This window comes from Babylonia areolata, chromosome 25, assembly GCF_041734735.1.
Source record: "Babylonia areolata isolate BAREFJ2019XMU chromosome 25, ASM4173473v1, whole genome shotgun sequence".
Classification (NCBI taxonomy): domain Eukaryota; kingdom Metazoa; phylum Mollusca; class Gastropoda; order Neogastropoda; family Buccinidae; genus Babylonia; species Babylonia areolata.
In genome coordinates this window covers 18421553-18440874 of record NC_134900.1, presented here as the reverse complement: position 1 = coordinate 18440874, position 19322 = coordinate 18421553, and the positions used below count along the sequence as shown (strand labels likewise).

Below are 19322 nucleotides of genomic sequence, written 5' to 3'. Positions count from 1 at the left end.
GCACTCAGCGCATGTAAAAGAACCCACGGCAACAAAGGGATGTCCCTGGCAAAATTCTGTAGAAAATCCACTTTGATAGGAAAAACAAATAAAACTGCACATAGGAAAAAAAATGTGTGTTTGGGTGGGAGGTGGAACAGGAAAATATTACCTATACATTCATGCACACAAAACCAGAAAGTGCCTCTGATGCTGACTACTCTGTCAATTTCTCACTACAGGATTAAAAAGAGGCAACCTATTCTCAAACATAATCATATAATACACAATGTTATAAACAACTGGCATACAAAACCCAAATGCACATCACCATTTACAAGTTCTGAAAATAAAAATCAAGCATTAATAGTAGTCATTACATTTAGGGAAAAAGGACTTTTTTCCCCTAAATGAAAACTGTTAATACTGTTTCAGATTGCAAATGTAAAGCAAATCTCTATACTGTCACGGTGATCATTTCATTTTGCATCTTCCACACCTGGAAAGCAAGCATAGTGTGTGTGTGTGTGAAGAGAGAGAGAGAGAGTGAATGATTGTGTGCATGTGTGAGAGTGTGGGAGTGTGTGTGTGCGTGCACGCACCTGTGCATGCATGCATGCTTGCATGTGTGAGTGTGTGTGTGTGTGTGTGAGTGTGTGAGTGTGTGAGTGTGAGTGTGAGTGTGTGTGTGTGTGTGTGTGTGTGTGTGTGTGTATGTGTGTGTGTGTGTGTGTGAGAGTGTGTGTGTCTGTGTCTGTGTGTCTGTATCTGTCTGTGACATATGTACCGTAAAATTCGGTCTATAAGCTGCAACTTTTTACTCCAGCTTCAACCTCTGCGGCTTATACAATGATGCAGCTTATTTGAGGATTTTAAAGATCTCAGGAGTGTCACGTTCTCGTCTATTCTTAGCTGCCCTTCAACTCACCAAAATTATGATTTCTGTCCATGAATTTTTGGATGAGCTTCAGGATGGTGTGCTAACTGTTCACGTTTTATAAACCAAATCCACACACATTGAAGCCTTCAGATCAGCATTCAGTTCTACTCTGCTCAAGCGTACACCCTCATCATGCCGAAAACGCGACGTTATGCCTATGATGCAGCCTTCAAACTGAAAGCGATCGACCTAGCAGACGACAGTGCAAGCGACGAACCAGCAGCAACCTCCACCTTCATGTTCATGAAGTGAAAGCGAGGCTAAGTCAGTGACAAGATGGCGGAGGAAGCTGTGCTGGTTCTCTTCAACTTGGACACTGAAGACAAAGATTTCAGTGGATTCAGTGAGCAGGATGACGTTGAATAAATGTGACTATCCGTAAATTATGGATCTTATTTTCGTTGTGTTTATTTATTACTTTTTTGTGGCACAAGCAGTATTTTCGCTTGCTTTTCTTTGTGTTGTTCCCGCTTGTGTTTATTTCATAACCTACAGTATTGACAGCTTTTCTGTAGTATCAGTATGTGTTCTGGTACCGGAAATAAGTGCGGCTTATAAGCCAATGCGGCTTATGTATGTATAAAGTTCAATTTTTTCCAAATTTTAGTGGGTGCGGCTTATATACGAGTGTGCTCAATAGACCGAACTTTATTGTACATGTGTGTTGGAGGGTGTGGAGGCAACAGGTGGCTGACAGTCATCACACAACCCACACAACAGCACAACACCCGCACAACGATAACCAGACATCCCCCAACAAGCAGGACAGCCTCACCCCTTTCAGAATGTCCTCCTGGTTCTCCCGGTTGTCCATGAAGAGGGTCACCTTCCAGCAGGTGTTGCAGTTGAGGGAGTTGACCTCCTTGCACCCCGGGTGGTCTGGCAGGTCACAGTTGCTGGCGTGCAGCGGTTGCTCTGCGTTCACCGGGTTCAGTACCACCTTGTCCCCCACAACGATCTGGAACGGAGACAAGACAGGTTAAAGGGTAAAGGTTACAGCCATCAGGGCAGTAGGTTCAGTACCACCTTGTCCCCCACAACAATCTGCAATGGAGACAAGACAGGTTAAAGGTTAAGGGTTACAGCCATCAGGGCAGTAGGTTCAGTACCACCTTGTCCCCCACAACAATCTGGAACCAAGACAAGACAGGTTAAAGGTTAAGGGTTACAGCTATGTGGGCAGTAGGTTCAGTACCACCTTGTCCCCCACAACGATCTGAAACGAAGACAAGACAGGTTAAAGGTTAAGGGTTACAGCTATGTGGGCAGTAGGTTCAGTACCACCTTGTCCCCCACAACGATCTGAAACGAAGACAAGACAGGTTAAAGGGTAAAGGTTACAGCCATCAGGGCAGTGAATTCATACCCTCTTTGCCTAGGGCTCAGCACAGGAAAGCAGCGCCCAATCTCTAATTCCATCATGTTCATTTTCCCCTACAAAAGTCAGGTATCAGTTCACACCTGAGTGGAGCGGGTAAAATCAGGGTTAAGTGTCTGTCCCAAAGACACAACACCATGCAGAAACTGGGCCTCTGACCCTGTTAACTGGCGAACACTGGATCAAAAACGCAACACCAAACCGATTCTGCCACAGTGGCTCCTTACTGTCCCTCTTTTCTTTATCAGCAATATTAATAAATAAGCAAGGAACATGCTCTTTTACATCCAGCCTTCATCCTAAAGAGGGTCTAGTGCATGAAGGGAGGGGGGAGGGTGTGCATTAACAAATCAATTCATTAATCAATCAATCTAACACCAATTAACAGAAAAATTAAATAAAATGATGCAAGTCATGAAATAGTTTAGGCAAGGGTGAACTTTTCTAATGCTGAAAATTAAATCAGTCATGACAAAAACAGTCAGTGTCACCTTGTACTATTCTAAAGCTGAAAAACAGAATCATTTGTTACAATGACAAAAAAACTGTCACCATGCACTTTTCTAAAGCTGAAAACCAAAATCAGTTATCAAATTTACAATAACAAGAACTGTCACCTTGAATTATCTAAAGCTGAAAAAACTAAATCAGTTATCACATTGAGAAAAACTGTTGCAAGACAAGACAAGACAAGACGATTTTATTTCTGGAAAACCTGTGGGGTCACATGAAAATGTTACATATTTCATGTAACAAATACAAATATCATTGTACTTGTAGTGTAATGTTGTACTTTTCTGAAGCTGAAAAACTAAATCAGTAATCACAATGAGAAACACTGTCACCTTGTCTCCAGGAGAGCTGTGTTTGTAGAAGGGCTGGATGTAGAACCATGATCCCTCATTGCCAGACCCATCCAGAAGAACCTTCATGGCGTTCTTTTCCAGCAGCGCTGGCAGTCGCTTGTTGACCGTCAGAAACTTGTTGCTCTTCAAGTGCAACAGCTGCAAGCAAGCAGGTTTGTTTTTCACTCCCCAAACACACTGTCCAAGCTGTGCACACTGTCATTACCATTCTACATGTTTTTTGTTGTTTGTTCCTTCTTTTCCATCTCTCCTACAACTCATTTCCTTCTTATTCTTTTTGTCATGCATCTTCTTACTGTCTATGTTCTTATTGCATTTGAGAAGACACTAAAATTTCCCCTGTGATGGATTAATAAAGTGATATTGTATCATATTGTAAAGTATGGTACGGTATTGAATCACCCATAGTCAGACACTCCAATGTCGGCCGCCGCTCTTTCTCTGTCTATGGACCTTGCACTTGAAATGAGCTCCCTCCTTCACTTTGTCAGGTCTCCCCACTCAGCTCTTTCAAGTAAAACCCACCTCTTCCCAAGATAGCCTCCCTCCCCCCTCCCTGCCTCTTCCTTGTCTTCAGTTTTTTTCAGCCATGCATGCATGTGACTGACTGGTGTGAAACTGAAAGCACTTTGATTTGTCTCTGATCAAGATTAAGCACTATATAAATACTACTTGTCATTATCATCATGGTACTGTATCATATCCCAATGTACCGTAGCATATAACATCATATTGTATCATTCATTTTCAAGACCATCACATTTTTTCTGCAGCAGTAAACATAACTCTCTGTGGCCAATACACAACAGCTCGAGGATACATGTGAATTGGCAAAACATAATAAAGCCATTCAGTCCTGACTGTAAAACAATGTGTGATGTGGGGAAAGAAATGAGAGGCTCAGAAAGCAACACACACAAGAGCACAAACACAGACATCTAAAAAACAAAAACAAAAAAAAACAAAAACCAGACATCTGTAAGCAGTCACTGAATATCAAAGAAATTCAGGCCAGCTGTTCATTAGTAACAGAATAAAACTGACAAAAAAAATTGTATGCCAGTGGGATAAAAGTCACCTTTTTTGTGGGGAATTGGGGGGCCAGGAGGGGGTAGTGCCTGCTGAGTTGTTCAATCCAAGTACCAGTATTTGTGTGCATATATCCATTCATTAGCTGAGGTGCTATCTGTTGTATCTAACATTCGTCCATGGAGACACAGAGGAATAAAAAGAAAAGGTCAATGGATACAGAAGAAAAGAATAAAAGATAAGGGCTGAGGAGAGACAGACGGACAGACACAGACAGAGACAGAGAGACAAAGGGAGAGGGTGAGGGGAAGAGGAGGAGAATAAAAGAAAAATGTCTGTGGAGAGAGAATAATATTAAAAAAAAAAAGAAGAAAAAAAAAGAAAAAGGTCTGTGGAGAGGGAAGAATAAAAGAAGAACAAGAAAAATAAAAGAAGATAGAGAAGAATAAAATGAAAATGAGAATAATAAAAGAAAAAAAAAGTGAAGATTGTGACAAATAAAAGAAAGAAAAGGGTCTGAGGATAGAGAGAAGAATAAAAGAAAAAGGTCACCACTCCGCACTTTATTCAGAATCAATAACAGGGGTTACAAATAATCATCTGCAGACAACAAGAGTCTGTCCCAGCAAACTGTACTTTGTTCCACTGTCCATAAAGGGAACAGGACTCAACAATCGTTGCAGCCAGAAATAGCACTTCGTACACAATCAATAATGGGGGTCAAAACTTGACAATCTGCTGCACTATGTTCAGTTATGCCATCCCTCTATGATCAGATCCATCTCCGTTTCCACCCAGCTCAAACCAGGGAGTGAAAAGGTGCAGAGAAAGGAGACGGACTGATCTGATGAAAACTGAAGTTCAAGAAAAGGTGGACAAAACAACATCTAGGTTTAATAAACAATTGACAAGAAAACATTCAAGTAACTCCAAATGATGCTTGCTCTGAACTTCTTTTCTCCAGTTTTGCACAGTAAAAAAAAGAAAAAGAAATAAAACTTTTCTATCTCCTGAATGGAGAGACTGTTGGTAACTTCAAGATTTCATATTCTCTATAAAATATACCAAAACCATCCATACGAATCAATCTATCAACTCCTTGAAGTCTTGACATTTTTTCAATGACACAGAATAGCAACAATGCACTACCTTATTACACAAGTGTATGAGATTGTGGTGTATATTATATTTTCTAAGTTCTATTTTGTTCCTCTGGTTCTTTCTAACCTGGCAATGATTCAAGTAGGATTGGTTGAACTTGAAGATCTGTGATATTTATAGAGAAAGAGAGAGAGAGAGAGAGAGGGAGAGAGAGAGAGAGAGAGAAGCAGTGTGTGTATGTGTGTGTGTGTGTGCGCATGCGCGCACATGTGTGTGCACGTGTGCATGAGTGTGTGTGTGCATGCGTGTATGCATGTGTGTGTGTATGTAGGTGTGTGAATGCATGTGTGTGTGCATGTCTTGTATGTGTACCTGCACACAAGTGTGCGCATGTTAAGGGGTGGTGAGTTTTCACACAAATATCTTGTTTTCAGTATGGCCTGGATCATGAAGGAAAATTGCAGAATCTATTATAAACTTCATTTCTATCTCCACATCCATTCCAATAGCACACAGACAGACAGACAAACAGACAGACAGACAAGCAGGTATACAGGGACTGACAGAGACAATCAAATGGACTGATAGACAGACACAGAAAATCAGGGACAGGGAGACAGACAGAAAGAGAGAAGGGTGGGAGAGAGACAGTGGTATGCACAGAATGAGAAAGGGAGTATTCTGTCATTTATTTCTAGCAACATCAGCTGAATGTTTTCATGAGGGAATAAAATTAGAACATATTTAAGGTAAGAGAGTGTTAACAACACCTTTCTTTGCCTTTTGTCAAAAACATATCAATGGACATGAGCATAAACTGACATGAAACTTTGCCTTGAATCAAAATAACGTCAATGGATATGAAATTTCACCTTTCGAAATGAAGTTTAATCAAAGATATAACTGGACATGAAACTTTGCCTTGAATAAAATAAAATTGTAAATGGATATGAAATCTAGCCTTTTGACGTTCATCAAAGATATAAAAGATATAAACTGACACGAAACTTTGTCTTAATGAAAAAGATGTAAATGGATATGAAATGTTGCCTCTAATCAATAAGATATAAATGGAAAAGAAAATTAGGCACAACTACAGTCACAGTCATGCATATAAACCAAGGACATGCCTCTGACGTTCACCATTCAGTCAATTTTTCATCAGAAGTTTAAAAAAACAAAACAAAAAAACTTGAACATAAATACAGCTATACATGATACAGGAAATTATGCATAACGAACCATGACAACGAAAGGGTTTTTCCCAGCAAAATTCTGATGAAAAATCTACTCCGATATACACGCAAATGTGGCCGTATGATTGAAGTCTGACACAGCTAGGCACCCTGTTATGCAAATGACTGAGCAAAGCACTCAAGAGTTTGGTCTCAGACCGGAGATGCTCACTATATTTTATAAGTATAAATAATAATAGTAATGACAATAACAACAGACAAAAACACACAGAGGAGTCAGGCACAAACAAAGAAAAACCATGAGGCACAACCACCCCATTTACCTGTACAACGTTGCCATAGTGAACCACACTTCCCATCAGCTTCTTGTTCTCCGTCTCATTCTGTTTCTTTTCCAGTTCTGCTGCATGCTGCAACACACACGATATGTCAAACATCAGTCACAGTCACACCACCAGTTTCAATTCCTATGTAAAAGTGTGCAGAGTGATCCATATATGCTACATTACATATGCTGGAAAAGAGAAAGAAACAAAATGGAGCAGATGCCTGACCTTTGTTTAAACCCACTGTGCCGGTCAGGCTCTGAGAACCCATCCTCAGTAAATTCAAAATATTAACATGAAATGAAATATCTGAAACAAAATGAATAAGCAAACATATGAAAACATAATAAAGTGAAAGACACACCAAAGGCAAATGATTAAAACAAAACAATAATAAAAATGGATCACACTCAGCGAAGCTACACATGCACACACACCCACACATGCATGCAAATGCACCATAACACAATACAATCCTTACTTCCAAACCAATGTACCCAAGTGTCCTGTTTTTTCTTTCCTTTTCTTTTTTAACCAATAAGAAAAGGTTGCTCTCTTCTTCTTCTTGTTTGAAATGTACTACACTGAGCAAGTGAAGTCAATATACTTACATGTTACGAACATACATGACTATATATCAGTTACACATCAGTCACTATAAAATCCTCAGCTGTACCATGATACATATAAAATCATCTTCATGACTTGACACAAAGTGGGGAAAATTGTTAAGAGATTTATCCTCTCTCTCGTGTTTTAATAATACATATGTCTCCAAGTTTAAAAATTCTTCAATACATACTAATATAAACATATTTAATATTCCCCAATACATGGTCAGGTCAACATTTTAACATGAGCATTTAGTGAGGGATTTTTTTTTTTTTTAACGTCATGCCCTTGTCCCTACCCTTACCCCCCACCACAATTCAGTTGTTTTTAATGTTGAAGGTTACACCAAGACTAATTTTTGATGCTTTGTCCCCTTCCTTTAGGAAAACAAAGACATCAGGGTCTTGTTGCACTACTGACTCTGTTACAGCATCTCATTAACACCCAGTAAAGCCTTCAGGTTTGTGGTGCTGTGTCCAATATGATCTAAGAATTTTTATCAAGAGTATACATTAAGAGTATTATGTACCCAGAACTTGAGTTTTGATTGCTGGGGAAACGGAGAAACAGAACAGGCATAAGACAGGAGTGAGAGAGATGAGAGAGTGAAAGAGAGAACGAAAAATATTGGAAAAACCTTTGCTCTTTGAGTTCACAGTGTCAGCCTGTCAGAGATATTGACTGCCATGTCCTCCAGTGCCAGCATATCAAAGAGTGTGATGATGTTTTTATTACGTCTCATTCTGTGAGTGCTGTGTATTTTGGTTTTGTTGATATCATTATTCATACGACAATAACAAATCACAGGTCTTCTCCTTTCTCTGTGAAACATTTCTTTGTTTTAACCTCTCTTTTTTTATAATTTGAACTGAACAGAACCTTCATTGCAAAGTAAAACACAGGAGGATAAAATAGCGAGTATCAAGATTCCACAATCAAATCTTGCTGTGCTGCCTTCTTCAGCAAGGTCCTTCACTGACAGTAAAATTCTACAGGAAACTTGAACACCATGTGTTTGTTTGCTCTTCAGTGTAATGTCTGTTCATTAGCAATGACATTAAACCTTGAAAGGGATAAGGTAGTGTGTGTGTGGGTGCATGCATGTGTGCTAGCATGGTGCATTCATTTGTGCCCATTTGTGTGAAATGACAGGCAAAGGTTGTGGTGCTTTAGTATCTGCAGTAGTTTGCCTTCAGCTGTCTACATGTACCTCACAGCCCATGTACACAGATCAGCAGAGCCAACACAGCTCCAGCCATTATCCCTGGCCTGCAAAGCAGCATCATGTGTAGCATGCCTTCAGCTCATTTTCCTTGGTGACTTCTGATAATACTGTCAGCAGGCTCACTGCACTTTCTCACATCATGCCCTGCAGCAATATCTATGCCCACATGATCTCTTGCAGCAATATCTATGTTCATCATGCAATCTCTGCCAAGTGTCGTGATGATCATATCCGTTAACACAAGTTCTAGATCCCACATACTGGAATATTTGTATACACGAAACGACAGAAAAGACTGAATAAACTTTGATAAAATGCACTCGGTTCTCACAGATTACATTGAAAACCTTATCACTACTGGCAATAATAACTTGTTAATGTCCAACGACTTGGAACTGAAAGTATTGCTGGTTATGGAAATAAGGAGAGAGCCCTAAATAAATTGCAACAGTCGATGGAAATCCATCAAATGTTGTGACCTGTCCAGCCTACACCAAGCAAGAGGAATCAGGGGACAAAGCAGCTTACCCTGACCTGCTGCCTGCCAGAGCATTGTGCAAATGCTAAATCAGTAAATGGCAATCAGTTCACATGCAACTGCTGTTGCTGCGTGTATACAGTATAGTCGTACACATACATTTTTACCTTCTCTTTCTCCCCTTCCCCTCTCACTCTCTTGGTGCGTGTGCGCACATGTGTGTGTGTGTGCATGCATGTGGTGCATGTGTGTGTGTAAGACGCAGGGAAAATGAGTCTGTGGGAGCATCTATGTTTGAGCCTATCTGTACATGCACGATTGCATGCATGCATTCACTTTGAAAACATGTGCAGGCATGCATGCTGGCATTGGCTCATGCACTCAATTCACACACGTGGCAGCATGACAGAAACTGTGCATAGAGGGAAAGACTAAGAGCAACAGAAAGACCAAGATACACATTAATGGAAAAAAAAAACCCACTTTAAAGAAGAAGAGAAAAAAGACAGTACAAACTGGAAAGAAATAAACACAATGAAGAGAAGGAAACACAAGACACATTATATTTCGGAAAACCTCGGAGAAAGATAAACACAAAAGAAATAAATATCAATATACCTGTAATAATCCGCATTCAGACAGACAGGTAGACGAAAACAGACCTAAGGCCTATTGGCTCAACAGAGACCAAAAGAACACCTGCCCCAAACAGTATTTTCAATAATCAGATCAGCTGGGCAGCAGCATCTTTTGGTGGGGGTTGGGGGGAGAGTTTGACGTCAGCCAGATTTGTGGAATCCAAGGATCTCCTGCTGTCAGAGATATATGGTAATAAGATAACAGACTGGAAAAGCATACTCTCTTCTTAACCACAGTTTTACAGCTCTTTAAGAAAATGGGGAAAGGCAGGTGAGTGTGTCCCTGTGATGTGCAAATGGAAAGCATGTGTGTTTTGAGAATACAGTGAGAGGAGAGGGTAAGGAAAGGATGGGGTAGGTGTGCTGGTGGTTAGGGGTGGGGGTGAAGAGAAAAAGCAACTTCTGGTTTGTCAGTTTAGAGAAGATGAGTTACTGTAGGCTGCTGGAGAGAACAAGTGTGTGTGTGTGTGTGTGTGTGTGTGTGTGTGTGTGTGTGTGTGTGTGCTCTGTGTAAGCTCTGTGTGTGTGTATGTGTATGCAAGCACCTGGTGTATGTGTGAGCATGTGCACGCATTATCAGTGTTGGTCATTAATGTCTATTCACTAAACTGATTTTAGATGGAAAAAAAAATCATTTGTGTATGTCTGCCTTTTATAATGACAGCCAGTAATTCAGAGAGAAAGCAAGAACGAGAGTCAGACAGACATACAGATCCACAGAAAAAATCAGAGACAGGAATGATGGAACATCAAGTGTGTTTGCAACATGCACCTACACCTGCTTCAATAATAAAAACAATAACATCTTTTAAAAGAAAAAAAAACCCATCCATCCATGCCCCCAAACCCACCACCCACTTCTTCCTAATTCCTGAAGTCATCTCCTCAAGTAAACTTGCATAATTTTTCTTTTGAATCCTCAAGCCCATTCACTAAATCACCCACTCCCCGACCCATCCCAACTCCCCCAACATCTACCTCAACCTTTTTGGCAATCCTCCCTCACCCCACTCCCCCACTTTCCAATCCCTACATCAACCTTTTGGCAGGCGGTTTGCACATCCAAACCCACATGATTATTCTGTGCGAAAACCCAGCCACACCACACAACACTGCAAACACTGCTGTGTGGAGACCTGTCCTGTCGGCCTACTGAGGGCTATGTATGTGACATGTCCACTGTGAGCCACTGACTGCTGAGGACAGTGCTGTTCCAGTTTCAAGGAGGTGTCAAAGCATGCCAACTGATCCATATATGCTGCACCACACCTGCTCTTGGGGGAAAAAAAAAAAAGCAGATGCCTAGCCTTCTCATGAACCCAACCTACCGTTCTGGCCTTGAAAGCCTATCTTTGGTTTGTGTTAAACATTAACACAAAATGGATTAAGATAATGTAATAAAAGAAACGGCTAAGCAAATACATAAAATTCAGTAAAGTGAAGGATACGCAGAAGGTGAATGATTGAATAAGAAACACACACACACACACACACACACATGCAGGAGCATACATGCACACACACCTGCATGCATGCAGACACACACACACAGTGCTGCTCTTATTGTCAGCACCTCAGGCATATATATGCTCCAGGGAGGTACCAGCCTTGACCACTGGCTTAACTGACCAGTGTACAGACACCAAGAACTTAGGTGTCTGGCATTTCCCTTGTTTCTACTGTGTTAAGGGTATATCATCAGAGTGGTAGTTGCAGCAGTTGAGATAAATTGTGGTGGTGGTGGCCATGTGTGTGTGTGTGTGAGAGAGAGAGAGAGGGGGGGGGGGGGTAATGTGTGTTGTGTGTATAAATATATGTGCATGAACAAGAACATGGTTGCAAATATTTATGCTTCACAAGCATGTGTACATGAGAGACTGAGACAGCACAGAGGGAGAAAGTGTGTGTGTGTGTGTGTGTGTGTGTGTGTGTGTGTGTGTGTGTGTGTGTGTATGTGTGTATGTGTGTGTGTGTGTGTGTGTGTGTGTGTGAATGTGTATGTATGTGTGTCTTTGTGTGTGTGTCTACAGGTGCACTATAAGCATGTGTGCAAGCACACATGTGTGCATACTTGTCTATCTGTCTGTGTATACATGTGTCTGTGAATAACTGACTATACTGTCTTCCAACTGTGGTTCCTGAATGATCCCTCTTCACCAGACACACTATCTGGGTGACTCAGATTCTGGGCAGTAGCTGCTGTTCCTCAGTAAAGTGTTTCCACGAAAAACTGATACCACACTAAGTTTATTATACTGACACTTGACGTGTTCGTGCGTGCGTGCGTGCGTGTGTGTGTGTGTGTCTGTGTGTGCAATAGCTTTCTAAAGGAATCAGTATGTACATACATACATGTTCATACATATACATACAAACATGCGCGTGTGTGGTTATACACTCAAGCATGCACACACACACACACACACACACACACACACACACACACACACAAGTGGACAGCAAACAAGAGACAGAGATTAAGAAACAAACAACAGATGGATAAATATAAACAGAGAGAGATGGAAAGAGACAGACAGACAAACTGAGAGACCAGAAAATAGGAAAATGCCGAGATAAAAAACCCAGAAGAAAGAAAACTGGCTGGTACTACAGCAGATAACAGTTGTTTATGACTCAAGATAAAACAAAATACATGCAAAAAGCAGCAGCGTAAAAATAGTGAAAAGAAATGAAGCAATAGATGGTCTGTTTTACAGCTAACATTACCAATCACTCTCTCCACAGGTGGAAGTAGCAGACAGACAGACAGAGATGGAGGGAGGTTAGACACAGACAGACAGACAGAGGGGAAGGAGGGAGGAAGGTTGGAGGGAGACAGATGAACAGACTGTGACAGACAGTCAGAGGGGAAAGAGGGAGGGAGGTTAGACACAGACAGATGGACAGACTGTAACAGACAGAGGGGAAAGAGGGAGGGAGGTTAGACACAGACAGATGGACAGACTGTAACAGACAGACAGACAGACAGAGGCGAAGGAAGGAGGAAGGTTGGAGGGAGACAGATGGACAGACTGTGACAGACAGACAGACAGACAGAGGGGAAGGAGGGAGGAAGTTGGAGGGAGACAGATGGACAGACTGTGACAGACAGACAGAGGGGAAGGAGGGAGGAAGTTGGAGGGAGACAGATGGACAGACTGTGACAGACAGTCAGAGGGGAAGGAGGGAGGAAGTTGGAGGGAGACAGATGGACAGACTGTGACAGACAGACAGACAGACAGACAGACAGAGGGGAAGGAGGGAGGAAGCTGGAGGGAGACAGATGGACAGACTGTGACAGACAGACAGACAGACAGACAGAGGGGAAGGAGGGAGGAAGCTGGAGGGAGACAGATGGACAGACTGTGACAGACAGACAGACAGACAGACAGACAGAGGGGAAGGAGGGAGGAAGCTGGAGGGAGACAGATGGACAGACTGTGACAGACAGACAGAGGGGAAGGAGGGAGGAAGTTGGAGGGAGACAGATGGACAGACTGTGACAGACAGACAGACAGAGGGGAAGGAGGGAGGAAGTTGGAGGGAGACAGATGGACAGACTGTGACAGACAGACAGAGGGGAAGGAGGGAGGAAGTTGGAGGGAGACAGATGGACAGACTGTGACAGACAGACAGACAGACAGAGGGGAAGGAGGGAGGAAGTTGGAGGGAGACAGATGGACAGACTGTGACAGACAGACAGACAGACAGAGGGGAAGGAGGGAGGAAGTTGGAGGGAGACAGATGGACAGACTGTGACAGACAGACAGAATGGGGAAGGAGCTGGGAGGATGTGAGGAAAGAGATAAAAAGATTGACAAGGGAATGAGGAAGGGAGAATATAAGAGAAGGAGAAAGATAGCTACACAGCCAGACAGAGGAATATATATATATATATATATATATATATATATATATATATATATAATACACACACATGCACAGGTTTCAAAGCAAATATTCTCTAGGAGGTATGCACTTACATGTTTGTGTGTGTGTGTGTGTGTGTGTGTGTGTGTGTGTGTGTGTGTGTGTGTGTGTGTGTGTGTGTGTGTGTGTGTGTGTGTGTGTGTGTCTGTCTGTCTGTCTGTCTGTCTGTCTGTGTCCGTGTATCTCTGTGTGTGCAGTGTGTGTGTGTGTGTGTGTGTGTGTGTGTGTGTGTGTGTGTGTGTGTGTGTGTGTGTGTGTGTGTGTGCATGTGTGTGTCTGCATGTGTGTTTGAGTGTTCTGTGTGTGTCTCTGTGTATGCCTATGTGTAGAATGGGATGGAGGAGTGTGGAGGGGGTGCATCTGTTGTTACTGTGGTATCAAGTTTTCAAATATGTGTACACAGGTGCATGCTTATACACACGCACACAGCATCGATACTGAGGTTAAGGGTGTGTTTTTTTTTGGGGGGGGGTTGTGTGTGAATAAGAGCACATAACTAACCAGTAGGGTAGCTGCTCCTTCTATATAAATAAATAACTAAATAAAACGGGGGGGAAAAAAACCCAGAAATCTGGAATTAAAAAAAACAACTCAGCTTGTCAGCCAAAACAAATCATAAACACACATGTGAGAGAACCAAAAAAGCCAAACAAAACAAAAACAAAACAAACAAAAAACACCAACGATGGGATTCTATTTCACTTCACAACACATCCCCAAAATACTAAGCTACAGAAAAAAAAACCTTGAAAAACTGCAAGCTGAGGAAGTTCTTTTGGCTGGAGGGGAGGGGACTAGAAGGTTATGGAGGCTGCCAAAGGGGCTGCCAGTGTTGTTGGATTGGCCTGGTTTAATACCTAAGAGAGAAAGAGAGAGAGAGACAGTAGACAAAGAGAGACAGTAGAAAAGAGGAACAGAAACTAGAATGACTGGGGGAAAAGCATTTCTGTGTGAGTGTGTGTGTGTGTGTGTGTGTGTGTGTGTGTGTGTGTGTGTGTGTGTGTGTAGTTGTAGCAGTAGTAGTAGTAGTCTTCAGTTTAATATCTTCCACTTTAAGTGATATTAGAATGTGTGTGTGTGTGTGTGTGTGTGTGTGTGTGTGTGTGTGTGTGTGTGTGTGCGTGTGTGTGCGCCTGTAAACTTCATGTTTATATATATCTTGAATGAATAAAACACAAACTTCTTTTTCTTTTCTTTAAGGCCTCCTCTGCAAACTCTTATCAGTACTGCTGTCACTCTCTGTGCCATGAAACTAAAAATGATTTCCACATTAAAATGGAATGAATTTCTCCCTTTGCAACATAGGAAGTTACCTCCTTGGCTTTTACTGCACCCACCTGCACTGGAATTACAGTTTCCACAGAAGAGAAACTTCCCTGTGGCTTAACTGTTGGAAAATGGGTGAAATTCTGTCATATATATCAATTATAGATATACTTGTGATATATAATATCACCAGTTTATTTTACTTAATAGCCAGTAATACATAAATCAACAAGATTTCCTTGTGTGTTTGTGTGTGAGAGAGTGAGTGAGTGGTGTATGCGTGTGTGTGCCTCTGTGTGTGTGTGTTTGAGCATGTGTGTCTGTGTCCGTGTGACTATGTGTGTCTGTTTGTGAGAGAGAGAGAGAGAAAAAGTGTGTGTGTGTGTGTGTGTGTGTGTGTGTGTGTGTGTGTGTGTGTGTGTGTAAACATACTTGTGTCTTTGTGTATATGCGTGAATGCATGAACGCAAGCACATGTTTTTAAAAAATCCTGTAATCTGATATCATAAATAGCACAATGATAAAAACTGTAGATCACTGAACAATGATATGAACCATAGAGCATAGAAATTTCCGTAATTGCCACCGGCATATGCCAAAACCATTTATCAAGCATTATGTGGGCTGGCAGCAAAATGATAATGACTGACCAGTAGGAGATATAAGAATTCTTCTCTCTCCTGAGGAGATGTTTTACTGAAGCAGTCATTTCAACAAACAGCAAAGCTTGTGGATGTGTGTGTGTGTGCGGTGTGTGTGCAGAGTGTGTGCACATGTGCAGAGTGTATGCACATGTGTGCATGTACCTGTATGCATGCCTGTGGGTCTGTGTCTCTTTGCGTGCATGTGCGTGTGTGTGTGTGTGTGTGTTCATGTGTTTGTGTGTGTGTGTATGCATGTGTGTGTATCATTGTGCTAGGATATAATTTTGCATTGGATAATTTTGTTTTCCAACATGTCACACCTGTGTGAAAATATCATGGATGCATGAATGAATATGGTTAACAATTATGTAAATTTTTCTTTAAAAGTTGGTCATGGAAACAAACAGTAGTTATGGTTATGGAGACTTCCCCACTATCTTAACCTCACAGAACTCTCCCAATGCTTCCGACATGGATTCCTTACACTCTGTGCTCATGCTATTCAGTCATGAACCCATTTTCTCGAAAAAATGGAGACTTTTGTTTCAGCTCAGGTTAACTGCTTTACACCTCTGAGAAGTGCCTCTGTAGAGGATTCTGAAGTGATCCACTTTACACTGCAGGCCTTCTTTCAGCAATTTTCAAAAAAGAGTAGAACTCAGAGAGAGTGCATTGCTCTGCGTGCGTGTGTACGTGCGTGTGTGTGTGTGCTTGAAAGAGAGAATGTGTGTGTGAGAGAGAGAGAGAGAGAGGAGGGAGAGAGAGAGAGAGAGAGAGAGTGTGTGTGCGTGTGATATGTACAGGCACTCCAGTGTGCATCACAAACTATCACAGAGTGCCACTGTTCCCCCAACACCATCTGAACCAAGCTGTGGAAAGTCTCATACGTCATAACATTAACATTCTTCAAATCCTTCAAGCTAGCATCCTCCTCCACAGGGCAGCTTCCACACACAGCCAGACCAGCAGCTCAAGTGCATACAATACATGGTTGGCAACAGGTCCACCTAAAGAGAAAGAGAATCTGAGAGCACATGTTCGAATCCCACAGTCACCAGTATTATTTCCCCCTCCACTAGACCTTAAGTGGTGGACTGGAAGCTAGTCTTTCAGATTAGACAATAAATCGATGTCCAATGTGCAGCATGCAATTAGTGCACATAAAAGAACCCATGGCAACAAAGGGGTTTTCCCTGGCAAAAATTTGTAGAGAAATCCACTTCGATAGGAAAACAAGTAAAATTGCAGGCAGAAAAAATACCAAAAAAATGGGTGGCACTCTCAGTGCAGTGATTCGCTCTCCCTGGGAAAAGCAGCCCGAATTTCAATCAGAGAAATCTGTTGTGACAAAAGAGTAATACAATACAATATATGCATGGGAAGTAATGAAGTCTCGTTTCCAAGTTGGAACAGGAAACCAATCTGTCCCCAGGGAAAGAATGAAACTTGCCAAAATAATCAACTGAAGAAAGGCATTAAGTGTGACCAACTCACAGGAAACAAGTCTCATTAAAACAGCAATCTTTAACAGCTACAACATTTTAACACGTTGTTTGTTTTGGTTTTCTTTTCTTTTTTTCTCTTTTTTTTCAGAGGGGGGGAGAGAGACTCAGGCATAAGGCATGACGCCATTCCACATTCGAATAATCCATACCCATTCTGAACTGCTCCGAACATGTATAAATTTAAATCCAGGTATTGCTCTCTGCAGATTTTATCTGTTGTGCTTATACACACACATTTAAATCAGATAGAAGCCTACTTCAGTGTAATCGTTCATCAGTCTGAAGATTTCAAATGACACTAAGCTTACATCATTTTGTCCTTCTCGTCACACATAATGCTACAGTTACAATTTTATATGTGACTTCTGTTGGAAACTAAAACCACACAATTATAGTGTTTGGATGAGAATAGATCAAGTCTTTAGAAGATACAAAGCCGATTTTCACTGTCGACACTTAACGACAACCACTCCACAACTAGTGTCGCTCGACACCACTGGGTGAGCTGAAAACTGTGTTTCAGACACACCATGTCTAATTTATTAATTAAATATCTCTTTTGTCAGATCAATAAACTACAAGTATTATATACTGGCAGAATCATCACAATTCCATCTTGAAATCTATACCATTTGTGTTTGCCTATGTTAAACTGATTTAATGCAGTTTGTAATTTTCAGCGACAAGCTCGTTAAAAACTGATCAGTTCAGGTGACTTAAATTAAGATTATAAATTCATCTTAAATAATCAACACTTCATTTTATACTCATTAGAAAGTAGGTGTTGAGCTGTTTCTTTTGCAACCAATCCGACGTAAATTGGTTCAGGAATCATTTAGAAATCTATCACTTAACACCTTGTAACAAACGCAATTCTAATCAAATTCAGCCTGATTCTGGCCCTTTTGTTTTACGGGCCACACGAGCGTCATTGCAGTTCACTTAACTTGCATAAATAGCCACAGCAGGTGATGACTGGTCACTTTCTTTACTTACTTAACTACTGTAAATAAAACAATAGAAAACCCCTTTGGTGACTGGCCATCTATATGTCCTTGGGCCAGTGCGTGCATCTTTTCTATCGTTTAATTCAGTAAATCATTATTAATTCTTTTGTACCATCCCCTTCATTCAATAAACCACTAGGGTACACTGCTACATATGTAGTGAATATAATGTGTACATGCATTTCTTCAACACACAATACTATCTTCCCTGGCATTCAATAAGGAACTTGATGACAGCAAAACACTTTAACCCCTAAATATTGGAGTGCTTGTCAGTGAAAACACACTTCAGAGAACAGAGATATTTCTGAAGCTCTAAAGGCATCTAACATATGCCTGCTTCACCTTGATCTGAGTCAAGAACAAACAGAAGCAAAGCAGCTGCTTCAAAAAGCTGTTTGCAGTAATCTCTTCATAAGTGTTACAAGAGTTCAGCTGCTTCAACTTGTTTTAAAGAGTGGTGGCTGAGGGGATAACGTGCCTGGCATGGAAATGAGGGTCCTGGGTTCAATTCACAAATAAATTGGTATTTTTTACTCTCCCGTCCACTAGACTTTGAGTGGTGGTCTGGGTGCTGGTCTTTCAGTTGAAACAATTAACCGAGGTCCCACATTCAGAATGCACTTAACACACACAAAAGAACACAATGCAAGAGGCTTGTCCCCGGCAAAATTACATCAAAGAATCCACTTCAATAAGAAAAAATGAAAAAGAAAAAAAAAACACAAAAAAAGCAAAGGGATACTGCATTGTGTAGATTTATTCTCCTGAGCTAGAGCTGCTTGTGCCCAACTTTTACACAGAAAACACTTATAACAAGAAATATACTGAATAACAGAGGAACGTTCCCAAATCTCCAAGAATTCATCCTGGATGGAAATGGTGAACAGAATTAAAATATCTTAAGCCAATCATTTTTTCCTGTATCCTTATGAAAAAATATATATGATATTTGAGGGGGAAAAAAAGAAAAATATATGCCACCTTGAGAGGGTACTGTGGTGTGTCCTCTAAAACTTCTATATCATCAGCCATGAATCCAAATTTGGAAAAGAAAATAAAGCAATGATACAGGTCAGCATGCCAAGATTGAATTCAACTCATTTAAAATTACAGATTTGGCAGAGTGGCCAAAAACAGGCATAATGAGACGTTCAAATCTAAAATACTCAACATTGTGGCTACCAAAAAAGTTTGTTGTT

The 19322-nt window shown here is 41.1% G+C and overlaps 1 protein-coding gene across 11 annotated transcripts in view; it reads right to left on the bottom strand.

The window, feature by feature from the left end:
• Positions 1-19322, bottom strand: part of LOC143299541 (inositol 1,4,5-trisphosphate-gated calcium channel ITPR1-like) — a 139474-nt gene that overhangs the window by 102847 nt on the left and 17305 nt on the right. For all 11 annotated transcript variants that reach the window (XM_076612815.1, XM_076612813.1, XM_076612814.1 and 8 more), the window contains exons 4-6: positions 6813-6899; positions 3143-3301; positions 1695-1877 (exon numbers count right to left, since the gene is read on the bottom strand). In XM_076612815.1, coding sequence (XP_076468930.1) covers positions 1695-1877; positions 3143-3301; positions 6813-6899 — 429 coding nt within the window. The remainder of the gene's footprint in view (positions 1-1694; positions 1878-3142; positions 3302-6812; positions 6900-19322) is intronic.